Source organism: Labrus mixtus, chromosome 19, assembly GCF_963584025.1.
Source record: "Labrus mixtus chromosome 19, fLabMix1.1, whole genome shotgun sequence".
NCBI lineage: Eukaryota > Metazoa > Chordata > Actinopteri > Labriformes > Labridae > Labrus > Labrus mixtus.
Window position 1 is genome coordinate 7676906 of NC_083630.1, and position 19116 is coordinate 7696021.

General features: G+C 40.4%; 1 protein-coding gene across 1 annotated transcript in view; it reads right to left on the reverse strand.

Annotated features, from left to right (window-relative positions):
- cubn (cubilin (intrinsic factor-cobalamin receptor)) overlaps positions 1–19116 on the reverse strand; it is a 46442-nt gene that overhangs the window by 3002 nt on the left and 24324 nt on the right. Inside the window, exons 37-63 of the mRNA XM_061064802.1 lie at positions 18641–18846; positions 17766–17947; positions 17444–17636; positions 17120–17317; positions 16798–16944; positions 14825–15015; positions 14027–14195; positions 12984–13158; positions 12454–12632; positions 12062–12271; positions 11555–11695; positions 10802–10986; positions 9665–9836; positions 9008–9211; positions 8405–8554; positions 8200–8321; positions 7744–7969; positions 7472–7659; positions 6623–6779; positions 6311–6460; positions 5867–6052; positions 5264–5393; positions 3963–4180; positions 3384–3583; positions 1755–1917; positions 1176–1384; positions 221–365 (exon numbers count right to left, since the gene is read on the reverse strand). Of these exons, the coding sequence (XP_060920785.1) occupies positions 221–365; positions 1176–1384; positions 1755–1917; positions 3384–3583; positions 3963–4180; positions 5264–5393; positions 5867–6052; positions 6311–6460; positions 6623–6779; positions 7472–7659; positions 7744–7969; positions 8200–8321; positions 8405–8554; positions 9008–9211; positions 9665–9836; positions 10802–10986; positions 11555–11695; positions 12062–12271; positions 12454–12632; positions 12984–13158; positions 14027–14195; positions 14825–15015; positions 16798–16944; positions 17120–17317; positions 17444–17636; positions 17766–17947; positions 18641–18846 (4796 nt within the window). The remainder of the gene's footprint in view (positions 1–220; positions 366–1175; positions 1385–1754; positions 1918–3383; positions 3584–3962; positions 4181–5263; positions 5394–5866; positions 6053–6310; positions 6461–6622; positions 6780–7471; positions 7660–7743; positions 7970–8199; positions 8322–8404; positions 8555–9007; positions 9212–9664; positions 9837–10801; positions 10987–11554; positions 11696–12061; positions 12272–12453; positions 12633–12983; positions 13159–14026; positions 14196–14824; positions 15016–16797; positions 16945–17119; positions 17318–17443; positions 17637–17765; positions 17948–18640; positions 18847–19116) is intronic.

Genomic DNA, 19116 nt, shown 5'->3' on the forward strand with positions numbered 1-19116 from the left:
ATGGATTTCCCAATGCTTACTGAGTGGAGAGTTGTTTATTAAGTCTTGTAAAGTGAAGCTGTCTGAACTGTGAAAATGATTTCTTTTAGCAGCAAGTGACATTCCTTACATTTCCTTTTGCTATACCAAACTGTCCCATGTTTGAATGTTATTTGAAGTATTTATTAAAATAAACATTTGATTAACATTTCAGTATGACAGGTTAACTACAGGTACTCACCAGCAATCTGTTGGGTGAAACTCAAGCCATTTCCAGTTATGAAGGCGTCAGATTTGAAGTGAACGAGGACTGTTCTGCCGTAGCTGTAGAAATCAAGTGGATGACCGTCTGATGCACAGATCTTATGCGACTGGCCGTAATCTCCCTGGAACACGAGAAAAATGTGACCGACCTTGTTCAGAATACAGCACATATTACAATACTGCTCATTTTGATGTTTTCCTGTTTAGTTTTAATATTTTGTTAATCTCAGTGTTTAGAATTAATTTCCTGTTTTATTTTGTATTGTTCTTCCCTCATGTTGTTTTGAACCCTGTGAATTTTCTGTTCATATTCCTGGTTTAAGTTTCCAGTCCTTCCTGTTTTATTTTCTCATTTGTATCCTCATGATTCTTTTCCCCTGGCTAGTCTGCATAGCCAGATGACAGACTCACGTCTGACTTGACTGAACTTCAAAATCAATACGTTTTAGTTGACTTAGACGTCTTTCTTGAATTTAACATTTTTTTTATCTTGCCAAAAAGCTGTGCTGAATTAAGAATCCCACTGTTAAACTAATGTGCTCCTCGAAGCCTCATAGTGTTACTCATAGTGTTTCCTTTTCTTAAAGTTACTTCAATCTGCTAATCTAATAGATTAGATTAGAGGCAGATATTTCCATTTAACATGAGTTTCCATAAGCAATACATTTTAATTTATGGACACTATTACAAGAAACATGTTCATTTTCTCTTCCAACTCTGACTAAGTTTATTTTCTTTAAATATATTTTTTTTACGGTGGGTTCCATTGTGGATAAATGATTTTAAGGTAGAAACTAGTTAAATCTCCCATCTCTATTTGGTAATATGTCAGGGATCTACTTTAAGTAATTTGAAATGACAGTACATTAGTGTAATGTACGTTTTCTTTCTATAACACACCACCCTGTGCTCCAGTCCCCGTCTGAACTCACCACAGGCCAGTCCTTTATCTCCAGGTAGTTGGATGAGCAGCTCTGGCTGGGCTGGAGGACGAACGTTTGGAATGACACTTTGACGGTCTCCTGTGCGGGAGCATCGAGGATCCAGCGACAGGAGGTGTAAGAGGGATAGGCACTGGGGAAACTTGGTGACATCAAGGTCTGGACGCTGGTTGTGGCATTCATAGTCCCACCACAAATCACTGAGGCAGACACATGGAATCAAAAGATAGACCATCATGATCAACTGAACAATCCCAATGGAGTCGAGACATTTAAAAATACTTCTATAGCATACTGAAAACATTGTGAGCTAACCACTGCTCAATCCCAAATTAACACAAAAATAGAAATAACATTTCAGTATTCCAATATGGCAAAGTGGAGTTATCTGTGTTTCAATGTTAGCTTTGTCACAGTAAAGTACATTCAAGCCACAAGTTTAGATGGTATATGTGAATTCCAACACCATCATTTGGTGGGTCAGTATTGATATTGAATGAACTAACTGGTGTTAGTTTTCAGATGAAAATCAAGCCTAGTGTAGTGGAGAAAGTAGAGAAAAAGTCTTACATGGCATAGATCTGTAGGTAGCATTGAAGCCTTGTCTCTGGACTGAGCTGTCAGTGATAAATTGGATGGTCAGGAAGTTTCCGGCTGACACAAAACTTGAAGGGATGGTGTTTCCACAAAATGTCCCAACCAGAGGGAAATTGATGTTGTCTCCATCATACACCTGGGTTCCAAAAAATACAAAACCATTAAGAGACATTCAAAGAACAATAAATAATCCATTATGTCATAGCACTAATGTCCTTAACCTCAAAAGAAAAATGATGCCGTATCTGCTGCTTACATTTTATGTTTGATGTCAATGGGCACCATTCTGTCCAAAAACTCTAATTATTATTATTATTATTTTTTAGTTCATTTTACAATTTGAGATAAAGAATCTCTTTTATGGGAGTGTCTTGAAGCAGCACATTGGAAAATAGTTACAGACATACATCACATGAAAAATTACACAACAAAGGTCATCATCATATCCATGGTCCCAGAGCAGAAGGTCCTTATATCTACAGTCTTCCTCCTAAACACCTTCAATCTACACTTAGAAAGATTTAAAGTGACCAGCTTCCCCAGACCCAACCCCTCCTGCAGCAGACTCTAAGTCATAGGGGCAGCATACCTGAAACTCATTTTCCCCATTCTCTCCAGACACACTTGAGGAAAGTGAAAACTGTGGCTTCCAACATACAGTATTTCAAATGAATAAAAATCAGACAAGTATGTTGGAGGCAAGGAAAGAATTGCCTCATAGATACTGTAAATATGTGCTGATGATTGTGTGCGAGTGTTCAATGCAGGCCAGCCAACTTGAGCACACAGCGTAGAATGACAAGTTTAGGGCCTTGAGTTAGTTATGAACCTCAGTGCGCCGTGGAATGATCACTTCATGACATTTGATAGAACAGCATTTCACCAGATGCAGAGACCAGGATGTGTGCACTTCTCCACTAATCACTTTAAATTACTTTTCTAACAAAATATCAAAGCACAGCTCAACATTGGATAATAGTCAGTGCTCAGTTAAACTATGTTAAAGAGGTCATATTATGCCCTTTTTGGGGTTCGTATATTTAATCTATGTACCTACTTTTGTACGTTCACAATAGCTAAAGTTCGATAAAAAGTGTTTGTTTTCATGTACTGCTCCTCCTTGCTCCCTCTACGCTCTGAGTCCGTCAGCTACACTCTGCTGAGCCCTCACTGCAGAGCCCCACGTGGGCCAAGTCTGCTCTGATTGGTCTGCCGATCCGCTCTGTCGTTATTGGTCAGTTGCTCAGCACGCGTCTCAGATATTTCAACATGAGCTGCTGGGCTTGCCACAACGAGCCAATGGGCTTAGATCAGTGATCTCACACTGACAATGACGCCGCACTGACAAATTTCTATCGAGGGGGGCTAGAACCGAGCGTTGCATGCGGCTAATGCTACAGCTAACAGGAGGAGTTAGGAGAAGCCTTGTTTCCGCAGACTTTGAATTTTTGCACATAGATGTGCCTAAACATGCACAGGACACTTGGAAAACACACTACAGGGCATATAAAACCAGAAAAAGCATAATATGGGACCTTTAATATCACAATATATTGACAATATTTTTTCCAATAAAAGTTGAAATTGCTGTAGTTTAATTACTTTGACGTAGTCGTAGCGGCAAGTAGAAGAGCTCTCAAGAGTGAAGGAAGTGAAGGTCAGATTGATAACCCTGTTCACTGGCATCTCAATGGTCCACATGCAGTCCATCCTGGGTTCATAAGTCCCATCAAGGTTTGGATCTGGAGAACCAAACATGCCCATGGGCATGGATAGATACCCACCACATCCCTGTGCTGGACCTGCAGGTAAATCAGAGACACACAGTTATTAACCACCTTTTAATAGTAGCTTGTTATGACTTAGAAAACAGTACATGTATGTATACATGAGCTTATATATTATGTTTCTCTTTTAGGTGCAGAAAATGATTATGAGAGGTCTTTTCAATATAAGCTAAAGCGATCTCTGAGGAAGAGTTTATGTTCAAGTAATGGGATCGTCAAAGACATTTAAAATCCATTAGGCCGCTATGCCAACCACTATTATGGGAAAACAAATCTATGTAGAATTGCAGGTAAGTCTGTTACAACTCAGTGATCATTATGCTTGTGCTACAAACAAATGTTGTAAGCTATTTTATCTTAAATGATTGTTTTAAACACAGTTACATTCACCTACCTAGTGTCTCAGAGTAAACAGCCCTCCAGCCAATCCCATTGACAGAGGCATCAGTGCGGAAGATGATGAACAGCTGGTTGGTGGAGGAGCGCAGATCTGGTGGCAGCGCTGTACCACAAAATTTCCCCAGCAAAGGTGCCAAGGAGTCCTGTCCATCGTACACTGCCACGTAGTCATAGCGACAGGAAGAAGATGCCTCCAGGTGAAAGGTGTTAAACCTGTAAACACAAATAGACTTAAAGAAGAGCCTAAAAAACATGAAATCAGCTTTAGAGCGCTTTCATACAAAAATACTGATTCATAGTCACATATTTACTCAGCACTAGAAGGACACAAGCGAAAAACCCCTGTTGGAACTACGGCTCCATGAACTTAAGTATATTATCATCCTACATATGTGAATTAGGGGAAAACATGGTTGTACACAATAAGATATGGTTATGTCAATGTATCAAGAAAGTAATGGTTTGGGACCGGCCGGATCTGACCTGCCAACCAGTTTCAGAAGATTTTTTGGGGAGAAAGGACATTTTTTGAAAAATATTTAATGAGAATTGTATGAATTCCAGAGGTTCATATGATTAAATTAATACACTTAACATGACATTGCTTCTCAGCAGGGAGAGAAACATCATTAAACTACAACTGCTACTGCAATTAGTTAGCTCAGCAAAAGAGGATTACGGTAATTCAAATCAGAAAGGGTGACACAGAATGCTGGGTATTTCAAAAACAGATGGAATGAGGGGTATTTCTTTTGTCTTATTTGATTATAACAAGCAGCCTAACATTATCAGAGCTAATGGACTGACCCACAGGCGCAGAGCTGCACTGAGTGCTCTCCAGACAGAGTTGTCAAAGTTGCTTTGCAATAATGATTGGACCTTGAACTGTGATCAAACTGTCTCAATGTGTTTCTCAATAAAAGGAAAGTAAATGAAAACTAAATCAACCTGTTTGTTTCGAAAAAAAAATGTAATGCCTGAGACCGAATTACCCCATGAGACACTCTGTATGATCGAGAAAAACAACAACGGAAACATGTCCTTACAGCACAGTCGTCTGACACACACACACACACACACACACACACACACACACACACACAACTGAATGACATAATTAGAATGCTGCTGCTCGTAAACTAGTTTTATTGTCTTTCATTGTAACAATAAAACATGTCAGCTGTCATTTTTCAAATACTAAAAACAATCTATACTGGTTTCCCTTCTTACAGCTTACTTTACTAATGTACTTTTGGTTCTAGTCTGATGAAGTTGGTGCAGCTGTTGCAGTCTTACTTGAGATCCAGCACCCTGTTTGGTTGAACCATGATGTGGTAGGTGCAGTTGATGTTGTGGTGGTAGTTGACTGTGGAGAGGGCAGGGCTGCTCACTGTACCCATCGTGCTGTTGAAGAAACCACCACACGCTGTAGACACACACACACACACACACACACACACACACACACACACACACACACACACACACACACACACACACACACACACACACAATGTGAAAGTGAGTCTTATAACTTCACTTTAATGAGTTATTCAATTTGACCATAAAAAGGAGACTGATTCTTTAATTCACATTTTCTTAAGTGCATATGGCTTCAAATGCCAAATTGAAAGCAGAAGCTAAACTTAAATATGCAACTTCACCTTTATATTCAATAAGTTGTGCTTGAAATTCAAATAATTAACATTGTGCACATTGCTTGGTCAAACTATCTTTGATGTTTGTAAATGCCAAAAGTAACGTAAAATGAATGGAATAAAAATAATGTTTCTTCATGTAAGAATAACAAATAATTATAGCAATTCTCAAGTTGTTTATGCTTACGGGCAAATCTTTGATGGCTATTAAAGTCAATGATATTTACTGATGTTTACTTACGTATGGCTGTGTATTGTGCCAGGAAGCCCCTGTGGCTGACCACAGAGTCAGAGTAGAAGTTAAGTAACATGGGGCCAAAGGAGGTAAACGGCCCTGGAATACTGGTACCGCACAAAGTGGCAACAGCAGGGCCACTAGAGGCCAGGTTGTAGATCTTTAGGCCATCATACAGACAGGTAGAGTGTGCTAGAAAACACAGAAACAGTGCGTAAGTGTAAAGGCATATCTTTGTTTAGAAAACATTCATTTCCAAAAAGGAGACAGGCCAATATTGTGATCACAGTAAGATTCTTGAACTGCATGAAAAGTGAGATTTGGGCCAGTCACTGTTAACTGCTGTGGAAGTTCAAATTAACAGGAAATCACAGTCAACACAGAGAACTGCCTGAAACTGCCAGGAGTTGCCAAAGATTGGCAGTATACATTACCAATACAAACACTTACCTTCTAATTGAAAAGTCTGAAAGGTGAGGACAACCACAGTCTGCTCTCCAGCATTTATGATGTAGTTGCAGTTGGAGTTGTCAGGGTAGTCAGCTGGATAATTTGGGGAAACCACCCGGCCACTTGAAGCTGTGAAGTTTGCGCCGCATCCTGATGGAAAATGCAAACAAATATTCATACTACATTTATTTATTCAATTTTCTACCCATACAAGTGTCTTTCTTTGGAACAATTTTCTCTGCATTTGTATGGATGAAAGTCAGTTCTGTCTTTTTTTCTGTAACAAAGTTTTCTTGGCTGTTTGGTTCTTACTGGTGATGAAGGAGGCTGAAAACCCTTTGCCCTGGGCTCCAGTGGCCTGGAATCGGCTTGTAATGGTATTATATGGAGCAATGATTGGGGCCGGGGCCACAGAGCCACAGTGTGTTGACAGCAGAGCTTCAGTATTTTGGGTCCGACCAGACCATACCTACAAGAAAATGCATACTGGTTCAATTGTTGCCAAATGGACATTATTTAGGTACTGACTATTTCTAAAAGAGCGACAAGGCAACTTTGCACATGGCTTTTTTAAACAACATAAAAAAGCAACATAACTTTAAGACATCACAATACCAAAGCATCAGGTAAATGTTTTTTAAATCAACTGAATAAACTACCGTAGTTTCCTGTGATGCCTTGCACCAATGATTACAATTTGAAGGACTATCTTGCAATACCCAAAATGTGTACCATTAGGCTACCACCGGCTGGATTACTTGTTACTTGTTCAGGCATATTAGCGCTTAGCTTTTGCATGCTAGCATCTATGTTTTGCTTCTGTGTTTGGTACAAGGCAGTAGCTGTGACAGCTCCATGAAAAATTCCCTCCCACGCTAATTGACTAAAGCAAATGCCCTTTGAGCAATCCAAGACACATGAACAAACCAACTTGATGTTGAGCTTTTTGAAGCATATATTTCTAATAATCTTTGTATTTTGGAGATCTGCTGCTGTGATTAGGAAGATTACAGTTTAGCTTTTAGTCCAATGGTGTCAATCACTAAGATTTTGCTTTGGTTTCAGTAAGTTACAAACTGGTGTGACCGTTATTAAGGAACTGCATTCTATATTTCTTTTCTAACATTTGAACTTGTGTCTCGTGTAACTTAATGCTAATACCTTGATAAAGCTGCTCTGGCAGCTCCCAGTGCTGTCTGGAATCTCAAATTCACTGTTGAAGCTCATTTCCAGGTGGTTTCCCTCATGGGCAATAATCTGCCAGGAGCACTCCACATTGGCAGGGAAGTTCTGGGGATAGTTTGGAGACTTGATTGTTCCTGTATCAGCATGGATCACCCCTCCACAGCCTGTACAAAAAACAGAAAAAAATGTGACTAACCAGGCAAATACAGAACAGAAAGATAAAGTTAATTTAGCGAGTGTAAACCCACCTGACGAATCAGAAGACCAGGAGGCCACAAAGCCTCCCCTTGACACACTGTGGTCTGCCAGGAAGACTACAGCAAGCTTGTTGGATCCTGACTTGATGGTTCCTGGGGAGGTCGCCCCACAATACTGACCAATAATGGGGGAGCCAGGGGATCCCCCATTGAAGATTGTGACAGAGTCCCAGCTACATTTAGAGTGGTCCTCCACGTTAAAATAGCTGAAGGTTAGCTGCAGTAAGACAAAAGATATGGAAAGGACATTTTTACAGCTAAGATGCTACAAAGATGTGAAACAACCTGAACAATATCCAAACAAACAGTGATCTCTTAATCAGCAACTTAAATTAACAGCCACACTCAAATTCTTCATATTTCATTAAGAATGTGAGGATAACTAATAATTGAACTGAGGCCATCAAAGTATGCAATATACTGAAAAGATCTTGTTTATAAACTCACCGTAATTGTGTGACCTGCTGGAGCCTCTAGCAGCCAAGCACAGCGACTGGGACTTGGGTAGGTGCTGGGGTAATTAGGACTGGATAACGTCCCTCCCTCTCCTATTTGCAATCCTCCACACTCTGCAAAGTTGGATTAAACCCACAATTAGAGATGAGACAAACTCCTATCTCATAGTCAAGTATATCATAATGTAGTTTCTTACCAGAGAACAAGTATTTGGCCTTGAAGCCGAGGTCTCCCTGGGAGGCATCTGTCTGGAAATGGACCCAGAGCTCTGGGGTAAAGACCACAATTGGAACTGTGGGGGTGGTCTGCCCACAAAACTTTGCCAACAGTTCACCATCTGAATCACCTGGGGGAGAAAGGTAGGAAGTCAAAAACAAACAAAAAAACCATAAAGAAAGTATAAATCCATCCATATTTAGGGCCCAAGCAACGAAAGGGTGAGAGAGCCCTTTTGGGACCCTTAGGCTCTTTGTTCTTTAGCCAGATTAATAGTATTTTTGGAGGCATGAACATGCCCCAAAACTCACCAAAATGTTGACCTTTCGTGAAGCATTGTGAAAAAGTGCCATTGAGATAACATACAATTTTATATTCTTAGCCTCTAACATCTAACCCAAACAAAGAGTTTTTGAACTTGAAATGAAACTGTCAGCTACGGTCAACTTAAAAATCACGGTCACATTTAGACTCTCAGTACATTACTTTATGAGCCAATTATTCCAACACTCCTGATCTGAAATCTATGTGTAGTTACTTTCATTAGTGCATCCATAGCCAATGCAATCTGTGTGGAACTCACCTAAGCGAAACTGGAGGTAGTCTGAATCGCAGGTCTGGTGGTTCTCCAGGTGGATATCTTCTATCAGTACCACAATAGAAGAATTGATGTGATGATGGTTCCTGATTATCCACTCACAGTTGAGGTTGTTGCTGTAGTTGGACACGAGGTACCCAGGGGAAGTGAAGTTCCCACCGGCAGCGTTGCTCAGTTCTCCACCACATACTGAAAGATGGCAACATCAAAATGTCGGGTCACAGAGACGGCGACAGACAAATTAACAAGATAAAAAGACAGAAATGACAAATATCCAATTTAATGACAGAAAAGTTGGAGAAGATATTTGTTATTCTTGGACTTAATAATGACTTCCGTGTTAAACTACACGTGTCTTATAAAGTTTTAACCTAGCATAACTTTAGATTTGTGGACTTGAGTTACTGTAATTTCCTCAAAATGAGGGAAATAAGGACTTTCATAAGCAAAAGTCCATTTGTAAAAGTACTGTATATATCTTGTCATCTGTACACCGCAGAATTTTCAGGCACATGCAGAAATCTATTTTAACAATTTTTTCATTGGCAAAACATTCTTCTTCTTTTTTTTTGATGGATAATTTGTATTTTTTTGGCTTTAGATGGAAGTTTAGTTTGACTTTTGTCTAAGGTATCATCAAACCTGCAGGTTCCTGAGACGAGTACGAAGCCGTAAAGCCACCGTTGGAAACAGAGGAGTCGGTGCGGAAAATGACAGTCATGGTGTTGCCGGAGGAGCGCACTTCGGTGCCTTCTGGTACGGTACCGCAGAATCGTTGTAGGCGAGGGGCATCGTCAGCTAACCCATTCCGTACCTAGAAGAAGAAGAAGAAGAAAAAGAACTGTCATGGAGACTGGGTTGCTGTGTCTGAAGCAAGACAGCAACAATAACAAGATCAAGTCTCCCATTTAAGTATTTGAGTAAGTTTTGTTCAGGTTTAACTGTTGAATTAAACTGTGCAGTGATAAAATAACAGTCAATATGACAGCATCAAATACAAGTTCAGCATGAATCTACTTGATTTAGAATGCTGTGTTATGACAAGAGTAAAAGAAAAAAAACATGTGTCACTTATCTCTTCACTTACTCCCTGTAAAATCTAGGTCTTCATTAAAAAAAGGGTCTTCATTCTCAGACACCATTACAGTTTGGAACCTGAGCGAGTTCCCTACCACCTGACTGGAATCCTTAAGTCAGGGTAACTAGTTCCTAAAGTCTCCAGAAGTAGAATGGGAGTCATAGACGTTAGCTCCGTAGCTCCTCTCCTGTGGTAGAGGTGTTAAGACTCGGTCACGTCTCTATGTCAAACTTGTATGTACTTCTGCATATTTATTTCCCGCTCTGTACCGAACACGTTAAGGCAGAAAGTCGTCCACCAAGAGCCAGCTGAAGATCTAGATTTCTGCTTGATTAAGAAAGTTTACTTTGTCCCTGGTGCCGTATTCTTAGCCATGGTGGAACACAGCCAAGACCAGTCTCATTGCACTGTTGGGTAATCTAGTAATTGCTAAATATTTCATATAATTGGTTAACCAAATCACACAGAGCAATAACACACCAACACTGAATAGTGTCTAACCTTGCTGATAGGCCTGGATTTTGATCAGTTCTTGTTTTTTTTTAAATCTGGTGGTTATAGCTGGTTTCAATATATATATAGTATTTTTCAAAAAAATACTATATATATATATATATATATATATATATATGTATATATATATATATATATATATATATATATATATATATATAGGTACATATTGGCAGAATGGGACTCACTTCAACGTAGTCATATGTACATGAGGTACCAGAACCTTCCAGCCGCAGATCGTTGATGGTGAGTGTTACCCGGCGGCCTGGCAAAACAATTATGTCCCAGCGACACACTCGGCTGTGTGGGTAGAGGTTGGGGTAGTTGGGAGAGGAGATAGTTCCTGAAGGAGCGTTCAGCTCTCCTCCACAGACTGTTGTAGGAGGAGTGAAGCATTACAAACAAAAAGAGACATTTTTTAGTAGCAAAATTTGCTGTCAGCCTACAACAAACATTTATCTGAATGAGAGTAAATACGGGGCCAAATAATGTCACACACTGAACGTGAAAATATGAATGGCAAGGTCACACAAATAAAGAAAGGGCCAGCAACAGCCAAACTGCAAGCTGTGAGCAAAGATGAAAACGGGAAAAAGGAAACTGAATGTCATGAAACATTTTCAAAGTTTGTTGCAAAGTTTATCTTTCTTAAGAGAAGATTTCAGATTCAAAAGTAGTTATATCTACAGTATATGTATAATATATTTCATTTAGTAGCCTTGAACAATCGATGGTTGATGTAGCGAGGTCAACTGTTTTCAGATTCAGTTTAAGATTATTTGTTGTCCCACAAGGGGAAATGTGTTTTGCAGCAGGAGCACGCAGAAGACAACAAATACAAGGACAACATCAGCGCAAAATAAAATTTAAAAAAAAGTGAAAAATAAATGAAAAAATCAGACAACACAACATGAGATGAAACCATTTGAAAATGGTCATACCTTCAACACTGGCTTCAAATGTCAGACTGAAGCCAGCTGCATTTCCACTGGTGTCACTGACAAACCTGACATAGGCAAAACTGTCAGAGGTATCCAAGGCAGCCGGAAGGTTACTGCCACAGTGTCGGCCGAGCAGGCGCCCTACACACACACACACACACACACAGTTATTTCATATACGTATAAAAGTATAAATTAAACTGCCATGATGTCATCCTACTTATGTGTTTGACATTTATCAAAAATAACCAGGAACTCTTGTTCTTCCATTATTTTCGATTCCTTCTTACACTTTGGCTGTAAATGTACACAAAAATGTTTTTATGTCTGTATGAACAGTGGGATACATGTAAGCACTACAACGTGCTGTTTCAGACTTTCAATCTCTATGATGAACAATTTGTACACACAGGTAATCATGTTTAATGTTCTCAAGGTTATTTGATTAAATGTAAACGTATGCTGGCTCTTTAGACACACACATAAGTGATTCTCTAGTTTCCTCACCTGAAGCGTTGTAATCTCTTATCTCCACATAGTCAGCAGTGCAGCCTTGAGTTGTCTGCAGGCTGAAGCTCTCATAGGTAAAGGTAAGGTAGTGTCCTGTGGGACCCTCCATGTACCACTCACAGTTGGAACTGGGGGGATAGTTGGAGTCTGGAAAGCCGGGACTGTGGACTGTTCCCCTCTGACCAATGTATGTACCTCCACATGTTGCTGTGAGGAATTTAAGATGCAAAATGAAAGTAGGGCCAGTGCATACCTGCAGGATATGCACTTTGCTTGTTAAGCCCAGTATGTCATAATGTACAGTAGATCCGTTATCCAAAAACCAAACCCTGGGCTCAGAGGTTTGGAATAATCTTTTGAATGTATGTGATGACGGTGGTTTCTCCTACCTATTGAGTACTTTGCCTTGAAGCCTTTGTGCGTGAGGCTGGTGTCAGTTCGAAACCTGAGCAGCATCGAGGAACCTGTTGAATGCTGGGTAGATGGTCGGGTGTTGCCGCAGAGACGGGAAATCAAGTCAGCATTTGAAGTGGCGCCATCACGCACCTCCAAGTAGTCGTATAAACAGCTGAGGAACACATAAATTAATACATATGTACATCAAATGTGAAGATCATTATCCCAGGGTTTCTTCAACTGGCCTATGACATGTCATTTAAAGAATCTAAAATATCATGACCCACCCTGCAGGGAGTTGTTACACAAATGTGTGAAGGGTTTAATTGTTAACATATAGGCTGTGCTTTTATATAAAAAGGATAGAAAACTTCAGAAAATGCATTCTTGGCAAAAAAAAAAAGGCAGAATGTGTTCATCTTCCCCAAACTGTACAGGTGTTGTTGTTGTTGTTTAATCTATGAAGCAATGAGAAGTTTTGAATGTAAAAATGAACAGGCTCAAAGAAGAATTAGCTGCAAACCTGCTAGAGGCTTCGATATAGAAATCATCCTCAAAGTCAATTTGGACAGCTTCTCCATTCGGTACAGTTATGACCCAGACACAGTCGATGTTCTGGGGGTAGTTCTGTGGATAGTTAGGTGAAGTAATAAAGCCGGGAGGATCGTTATCATTCAGCTCGATGAAGCCCCCGCAAGCTGTGGAAACAGAGAGCAAGAGAAATGATAAGGAGAGAGGAGAGGGGAGGGCATTAATACTGGATCAACAAAAATTGTGTTTTTTGGGGTTTTTTTTACATTGAGAACAAAGCAACTTGTTGATTTTGCATTCTTAATATTATATAAGGTATACTTATTATAAAAGTGCGTATTTACTCAAAAACCGCCTGCTTGTGCTTAGATTAGCTTTGTTTCTGCTAAAAATGTGTGACTGTCTCAGATATAATGTTTTCTGCTTCAACTCTTCTCCTCTCACGCAGAGCTAGGGTTTCCAAACGTTCCTTAAAATACTTAATTGTTCTGAAAACTTTGAAACAAAAAGACGTGTTCCTCATGGAACCAATAAAGAAAGTCACTTTATTCCGTATCTCGCTGCAGTCTCTCTCTCCCTCTCTCTCTGACACAGACAGCGCTGTGAGATGCCGTTTCGTTCTCATTGACAAATAAAAAGCTCTGTGGTGACCGGTGATTCTCCTCCTGTTATACAGTCACGACCTTTTGATGATTGAGACACAAAAAGTGCTTTTGTTTGCAGTTTTCAGCCATGAAATCTTAAATAGTTTTTGCACAAGATGATTCTTTTAATCCAAAGAAAAGGGGTGAGAGAACACTCCTTGACTCCTTGAGGAGGGAGGGAGAAGTGAGAGAAATCCAAACTACACAGGACCATAGAGACATCTCTAACGGATCAATCAACAATCTCTAGCTCTGTCCTTCTATTGCACGCTCTCTCTCTCTCTCTCTCTTTCTCTCTACTGTCCTCTAGTGTCTTTTTTTTATTGCTTTCAACAAAATCAAAAAGGAATACAAGGAAGAAATACACTGCAAAAAGGAGTGGATGTTGTACCTTGACTGTGGGCTTCAAAGGTTATTTCAAAGCCACTGGCCTCAATGGTGGCGTCAGATACAAAATGTATGAAGAGGTGATTGTCAGTAGTCTGGAGTGGAGAGGGCGGACTCGAACCACAGAGTCTTCCCCCAAGAAGTGGAGACGAACCATCCGGGCCATTTCTGAGCTGCGGAGACAGCAGTGAATGTATAATAAACAGGGGCTGTAACCACAAAGCATCCTAAATACAGAGAGTTTCTCCTGGTGACAAAATTCTAAGAACATCATCGGAAAATTTTCTGAGAATTTCCCATAAATTAAGGACTAGAGCCTAGTACATCTGATCACTATGATTGGGCCCAACCATATCATATATTTCACTGTCCTTCCATGGCCATTATCACCAAGGCCTAGTCCACATGTAGGCGGGTATTTTTGAAAACACAGGTTTCGGCCCTTCGTACACACGCGAACTGCTGAAAAAGGCACCTTTTGGAAAAATCCTTACAGGGTGAAGATTTTCAGAAACTCTGTTTGAGGTGTTTATGTGCAGACGAGAGTTTTGGGCTTGTAACATCACACTGTGTGCAGGTTTCTCCTCCGTTTTTATGTGTTATAATGCGACGCTGTCACTTACACAGCAGATCAGTCAAATGTCAGACATAACCAAATGAATGCTGGTGTTAACGTTGCTAACTGGACTTTTTACAAACTTACACATACATACACAGTTGCTCTCCCACTATGCTGAATGGACAACTTTCTAAATGAAACGTCATTATGATGTACAGATTTTGATTATTACGTATTGTTTACCTCCACATAGTCTCCTGAGCTGCATTCGGTCCCATAGCCTTGGACTTGGAAGGGGCTCTGGAAGCTGGCAGTAACTCTGAAGCCAGGCGTCACCATCACATGCCAGCTACAGTCCTGACCAGACGGATAGTTCTGGGGGTAGTGGGGACTGCTCAGGGTTCCCCTGTCTACATGCAGGAGACCACCACAACCTGGAAACACATGTTTTATGGTTATTGTTTGAAAGAGACGTACTTTTTGGGGGTCATCCCAACTTAACGTGTAGTTCAAAGTTGAAAGTAAACGACTTCCTGCTTAAATCCTACAACTCAATGAGTTATTTGTGTTCAAAAAAGACATTATGTTTGTCACTACACGTCTTAGTTATAACGAATTAACACTGAAATCTACAGGTCTAAAACGTCCCCCAGCAGAGCACACCTAGGCTGTTTATTTCATTCTCCTCACAAGGCAAACACCCTGAAACATATTCTGTTCCTTTTGTGATATTCAATCCCTTACAAGCATTGTTGTCAGGGCTTCAATAAATGTATTTGAAATATTTGGCCACCAAAATGTTGTTTAAACAGACCAACATTTGGTAGTTTAATTTGAGGCTGCTTCAGCATCGGAAGAAAAGAAAAAAACACTGCAATCCAAAAAACGTATAATCCAAAAAAGTCAGGGGCGGCCAGATTTTAAACATCATTACCTCAAGTTTGACAAAGATTGGGATGAATGGGTTATAATCTGAATTGTTATAATAAGAGAGAAGTTCCAGTAGTCTCATCCAGCACAGACAGTATTTGCATCAAAAGGGAGAAAACATAACTTGATTTACTACATGAATAACTTGGGATAAACTAGCTTGCTGGTTTGCCTTAGTGCAAGGAAAAGATTGGGAATATAAACTATCCTGTTGCCACATATGATCTTCCACCTGAAACATATTAACATGTTACAGCCTTGTTGAGCGACCTAACATACTGGACTATCTATGAAGACCAGCTAAAAGGCAAGAAAAGAGACCTGTGTGGTGCTGTTAAATCCTGAAGGTCCGCACCTTGTGTTAGACTTAACACAGGAAAAGTCTCGGGAGGGGGGGGGGGGGGGGGGGGGGGGGGGGGGCTGTCCTGCATTGAAGTGAGTGACAAGGCCTTGCCCCAGAAGAAGAACTGAGTATTTGTATAGTAAAAAGAAAAAAGAAAATGACTGAGACTCATGTGCTGAACATCAAACTCCAAACTCCTTCCTGGTAAGAGTGAGTGCTTCATGTTTTCCCGCGGTGAAATCATCAAGTTCACGAAGGCTCTGATGGGACTTTTCAAGGACAAAGATATATGTGATTGACTGGCCCTCCACCAAATGTAAATATATGTTTGAGGGAAAAGTCCAATAAGTAATATGTTGCCTAGGTTATTACTTTTGTGGTTATTTAAAACATGTTGTCTGTGTTTTTTAGTAAAATCTTCACAAAGCATGAATATTTATGGTTTTTTTTACTTTAAATTGTTTAGATACAGACTATAATGAAAGGAGGTGGGCTTATTTCTCATTATATAAAGGCACATTTTGTTTCAAGGCAATGTGTGGGGTCATGATAGTGTGTCCCATTACTCGTTTTTTTTTTATACCATCTCGTCACCTCATGGACTCATGCACTCCTATATTGCATACCTGATGTAATTAAAGTCTGTAAGGGCTCAGTGCTTAGGGTCTAGAGTGGACATTGGAACTGGGCCATCATGTGTTTTGTTTTTCCATTAGGTATTCTCCGTCTGCCATGATTGGGTATAAAAACAATGATTGTGGTGCAGAAGTTTAGGCTCTTTCCCTTCGCTTTAGTTTATTCATGTTTTACCTCTTCCATGAAGATCCTTCTGGATAATATTCGTGGATTACACAAAGACATACATGAACGTGGTCTGTCTATGATTGATGGATGTTTTTGTTAAAAGCAAATGTAAACAGAGAGACTGCTTCTGGTGCACTACCTTTGGAGTAGGATGCATTAAAACCTCTTCCACTGACGCTGCTGTCTGAGGAGAAGTGAATGTACATGGAGTCTCCTGTTGAGTGAAGAGAACCTGGAGGATCCCGACCACACACGCTAGCAAGAACTGGGGAGAGACTTGATGCCCCTGAGAATGAAAAAAACCCACAAAAAAACCACAAACATGAACCAAAAAGAAATGCATACATACTTAAGCATGTGTGTGTGTGTGTGTGTGTGTGTGTGTGTGTGTGTGTGTGTGTGTGTGTGTGTGTGTGTGCGTGCGCGCGTGTGTTATGTTTATGTTTATGTTTATGTCTTACCGTCTCTGATGACAAGGCTGTCAAAGTAGCAGGTGGGGTAGTCCTCCATATCCAGAGACAGGATGTTAAACTCTACAGTTGAGTCTGGAGAACGTATCAGCCAGGTACACTCTTGGTTTGCAGGATAGTTATCAGGCCAGCCAGGAGAGAAAATGAAGCCAGGAGTCTCCCCTGGCATTAGCAATCCCCCACAGTCACCTGACACATGCAACAGAAGAGCATGAAGTCATGAGAAGTCAGCCATGAGATCATTTATTTTTACATTGCTTACATACATACACACATTACTGAAAGACTGTAAGGGATATTTCTTTTTGGTCAGACCTGGTGTGATAGTGGGTGAGGGTCCAGAGTCCTGGACAGCTGTCCATTCCACAAGAAAGCCTCGTCCTCCAATAACAGTATCTGACGTGAACTGCAGCGTTACAGCGCTTCCAGAACTTCTAAGAGGAGGGGGCAGGGCCAAACCACAGAACGTCCCCATGGGGTAGTAATGGACAGTAGGCCCATCGAATATCTGGAAGGAAGCAAAGGGATGAGGGTACATTTGTATTAAAGGACACCTCTTTGCCATCACCCGGCTCTCACTGTCAAACAAAATATTGGAATTACTCGACACCGCGATTGTGACCTCATACAATCTTACTTTGAGATGGTCGTAGTAGCAGTCATACAGGTCCTCTATGTCTATGTCCAAGAAGCGAATCTGGACGAAGCTGTCTCCCTCCACAGTTATGGTCCAGCGGTAGTGGGAATTCATGGGGTATGTTCTGGGATACAGTGGGGATGCTATCTGCCCAAACTCCCCTGTCACATCGTTACCATACACTAGAGAAAAGGGAAAAGACGGTGTTGGATTCATGCATTTCTCTCCACATTATTTGAGGGATTCCTGAAATGTTATCAGGGAATGAAGAAAAATGGGTTGCTGTACAAATGTTAAACCTGGGGCTAGATCGTCAGGGTTGGTATAAACAGAGTTGGCTGTAGGTCCCTCGCCTTTCTCACAGAGTTAAAAGAAAAAGGTCTGTTTTGTCCTGTAGTTTTAACACTTAATTAATTGTTTTATCCTAACATGTAATTAAAGAAGTACATGTGCCATTATGCCGCAGCATCATGTTTGCTAAGTCAACTTAATCAACAACCTTCAGTGGCTTATAAAAAACACTTTTTTGGACTCTGGAATATACATGCACTTTTGGATGAAATTCACTTTGAATCCCAACAGCTCTTATGAATGAAAAGCTCATAACAATGTGATGTCTAGACTGTAATCATTTCATTTCATTAGGACCAAATACAATGTTAGGTACTCCTGCCTGTCTACCTACATACCTTCCTCGCATGCTCTCTTCCTGTGAAACCTGTTGCACATTATTTAAATCTTCTAACTAAATATAGCTAGCTAGTTTCACAGAAATGGCAAGGAAAATGTATATCCACAAGGTGCAAGTAGTTACAATAGCGCATTCACCACTCTAATATAAATGTTCCGGTTTGTCTGCACACTGAAATACTCACAGTGTGAAAAGGTGGCTCTGAATCCTGCTCCGCTGACAGATGCGTCAGAGACAAACTTAACCCACAAGATGTGACCAATCACAGAGGTGTAGTTGGAGGGAAGCGAGTTTCCACAGAAGCGCCCAACAAGAGTCCCAGTAGAGTTGCCTTCTCTGATTTCCACGTAGTCATTTTGGCAGCCATAGTCTCCCTGAAGACTAAAGATACTAAACAAAACACAAGGAGGCTAACATTAACACATGTTCATATGGTATCATCAGCCATATAGGCACTAAAACAAGTGTGAAACATTCAAATGCTTGAACAGGGAATGTTGTCATCTCTTAATAACAACTGCACATAAAGCCCAATAGGGTTTTTTAAAACCCATTTCCAGTAAATTCAAATAAGCTTAAAAGAGACCAGCAAGACCCGGTGGGAGGGGGGAAAGATTCTTTTTAGGAATGACCAGAAAATTAATCAGTAAAATAAAGCTA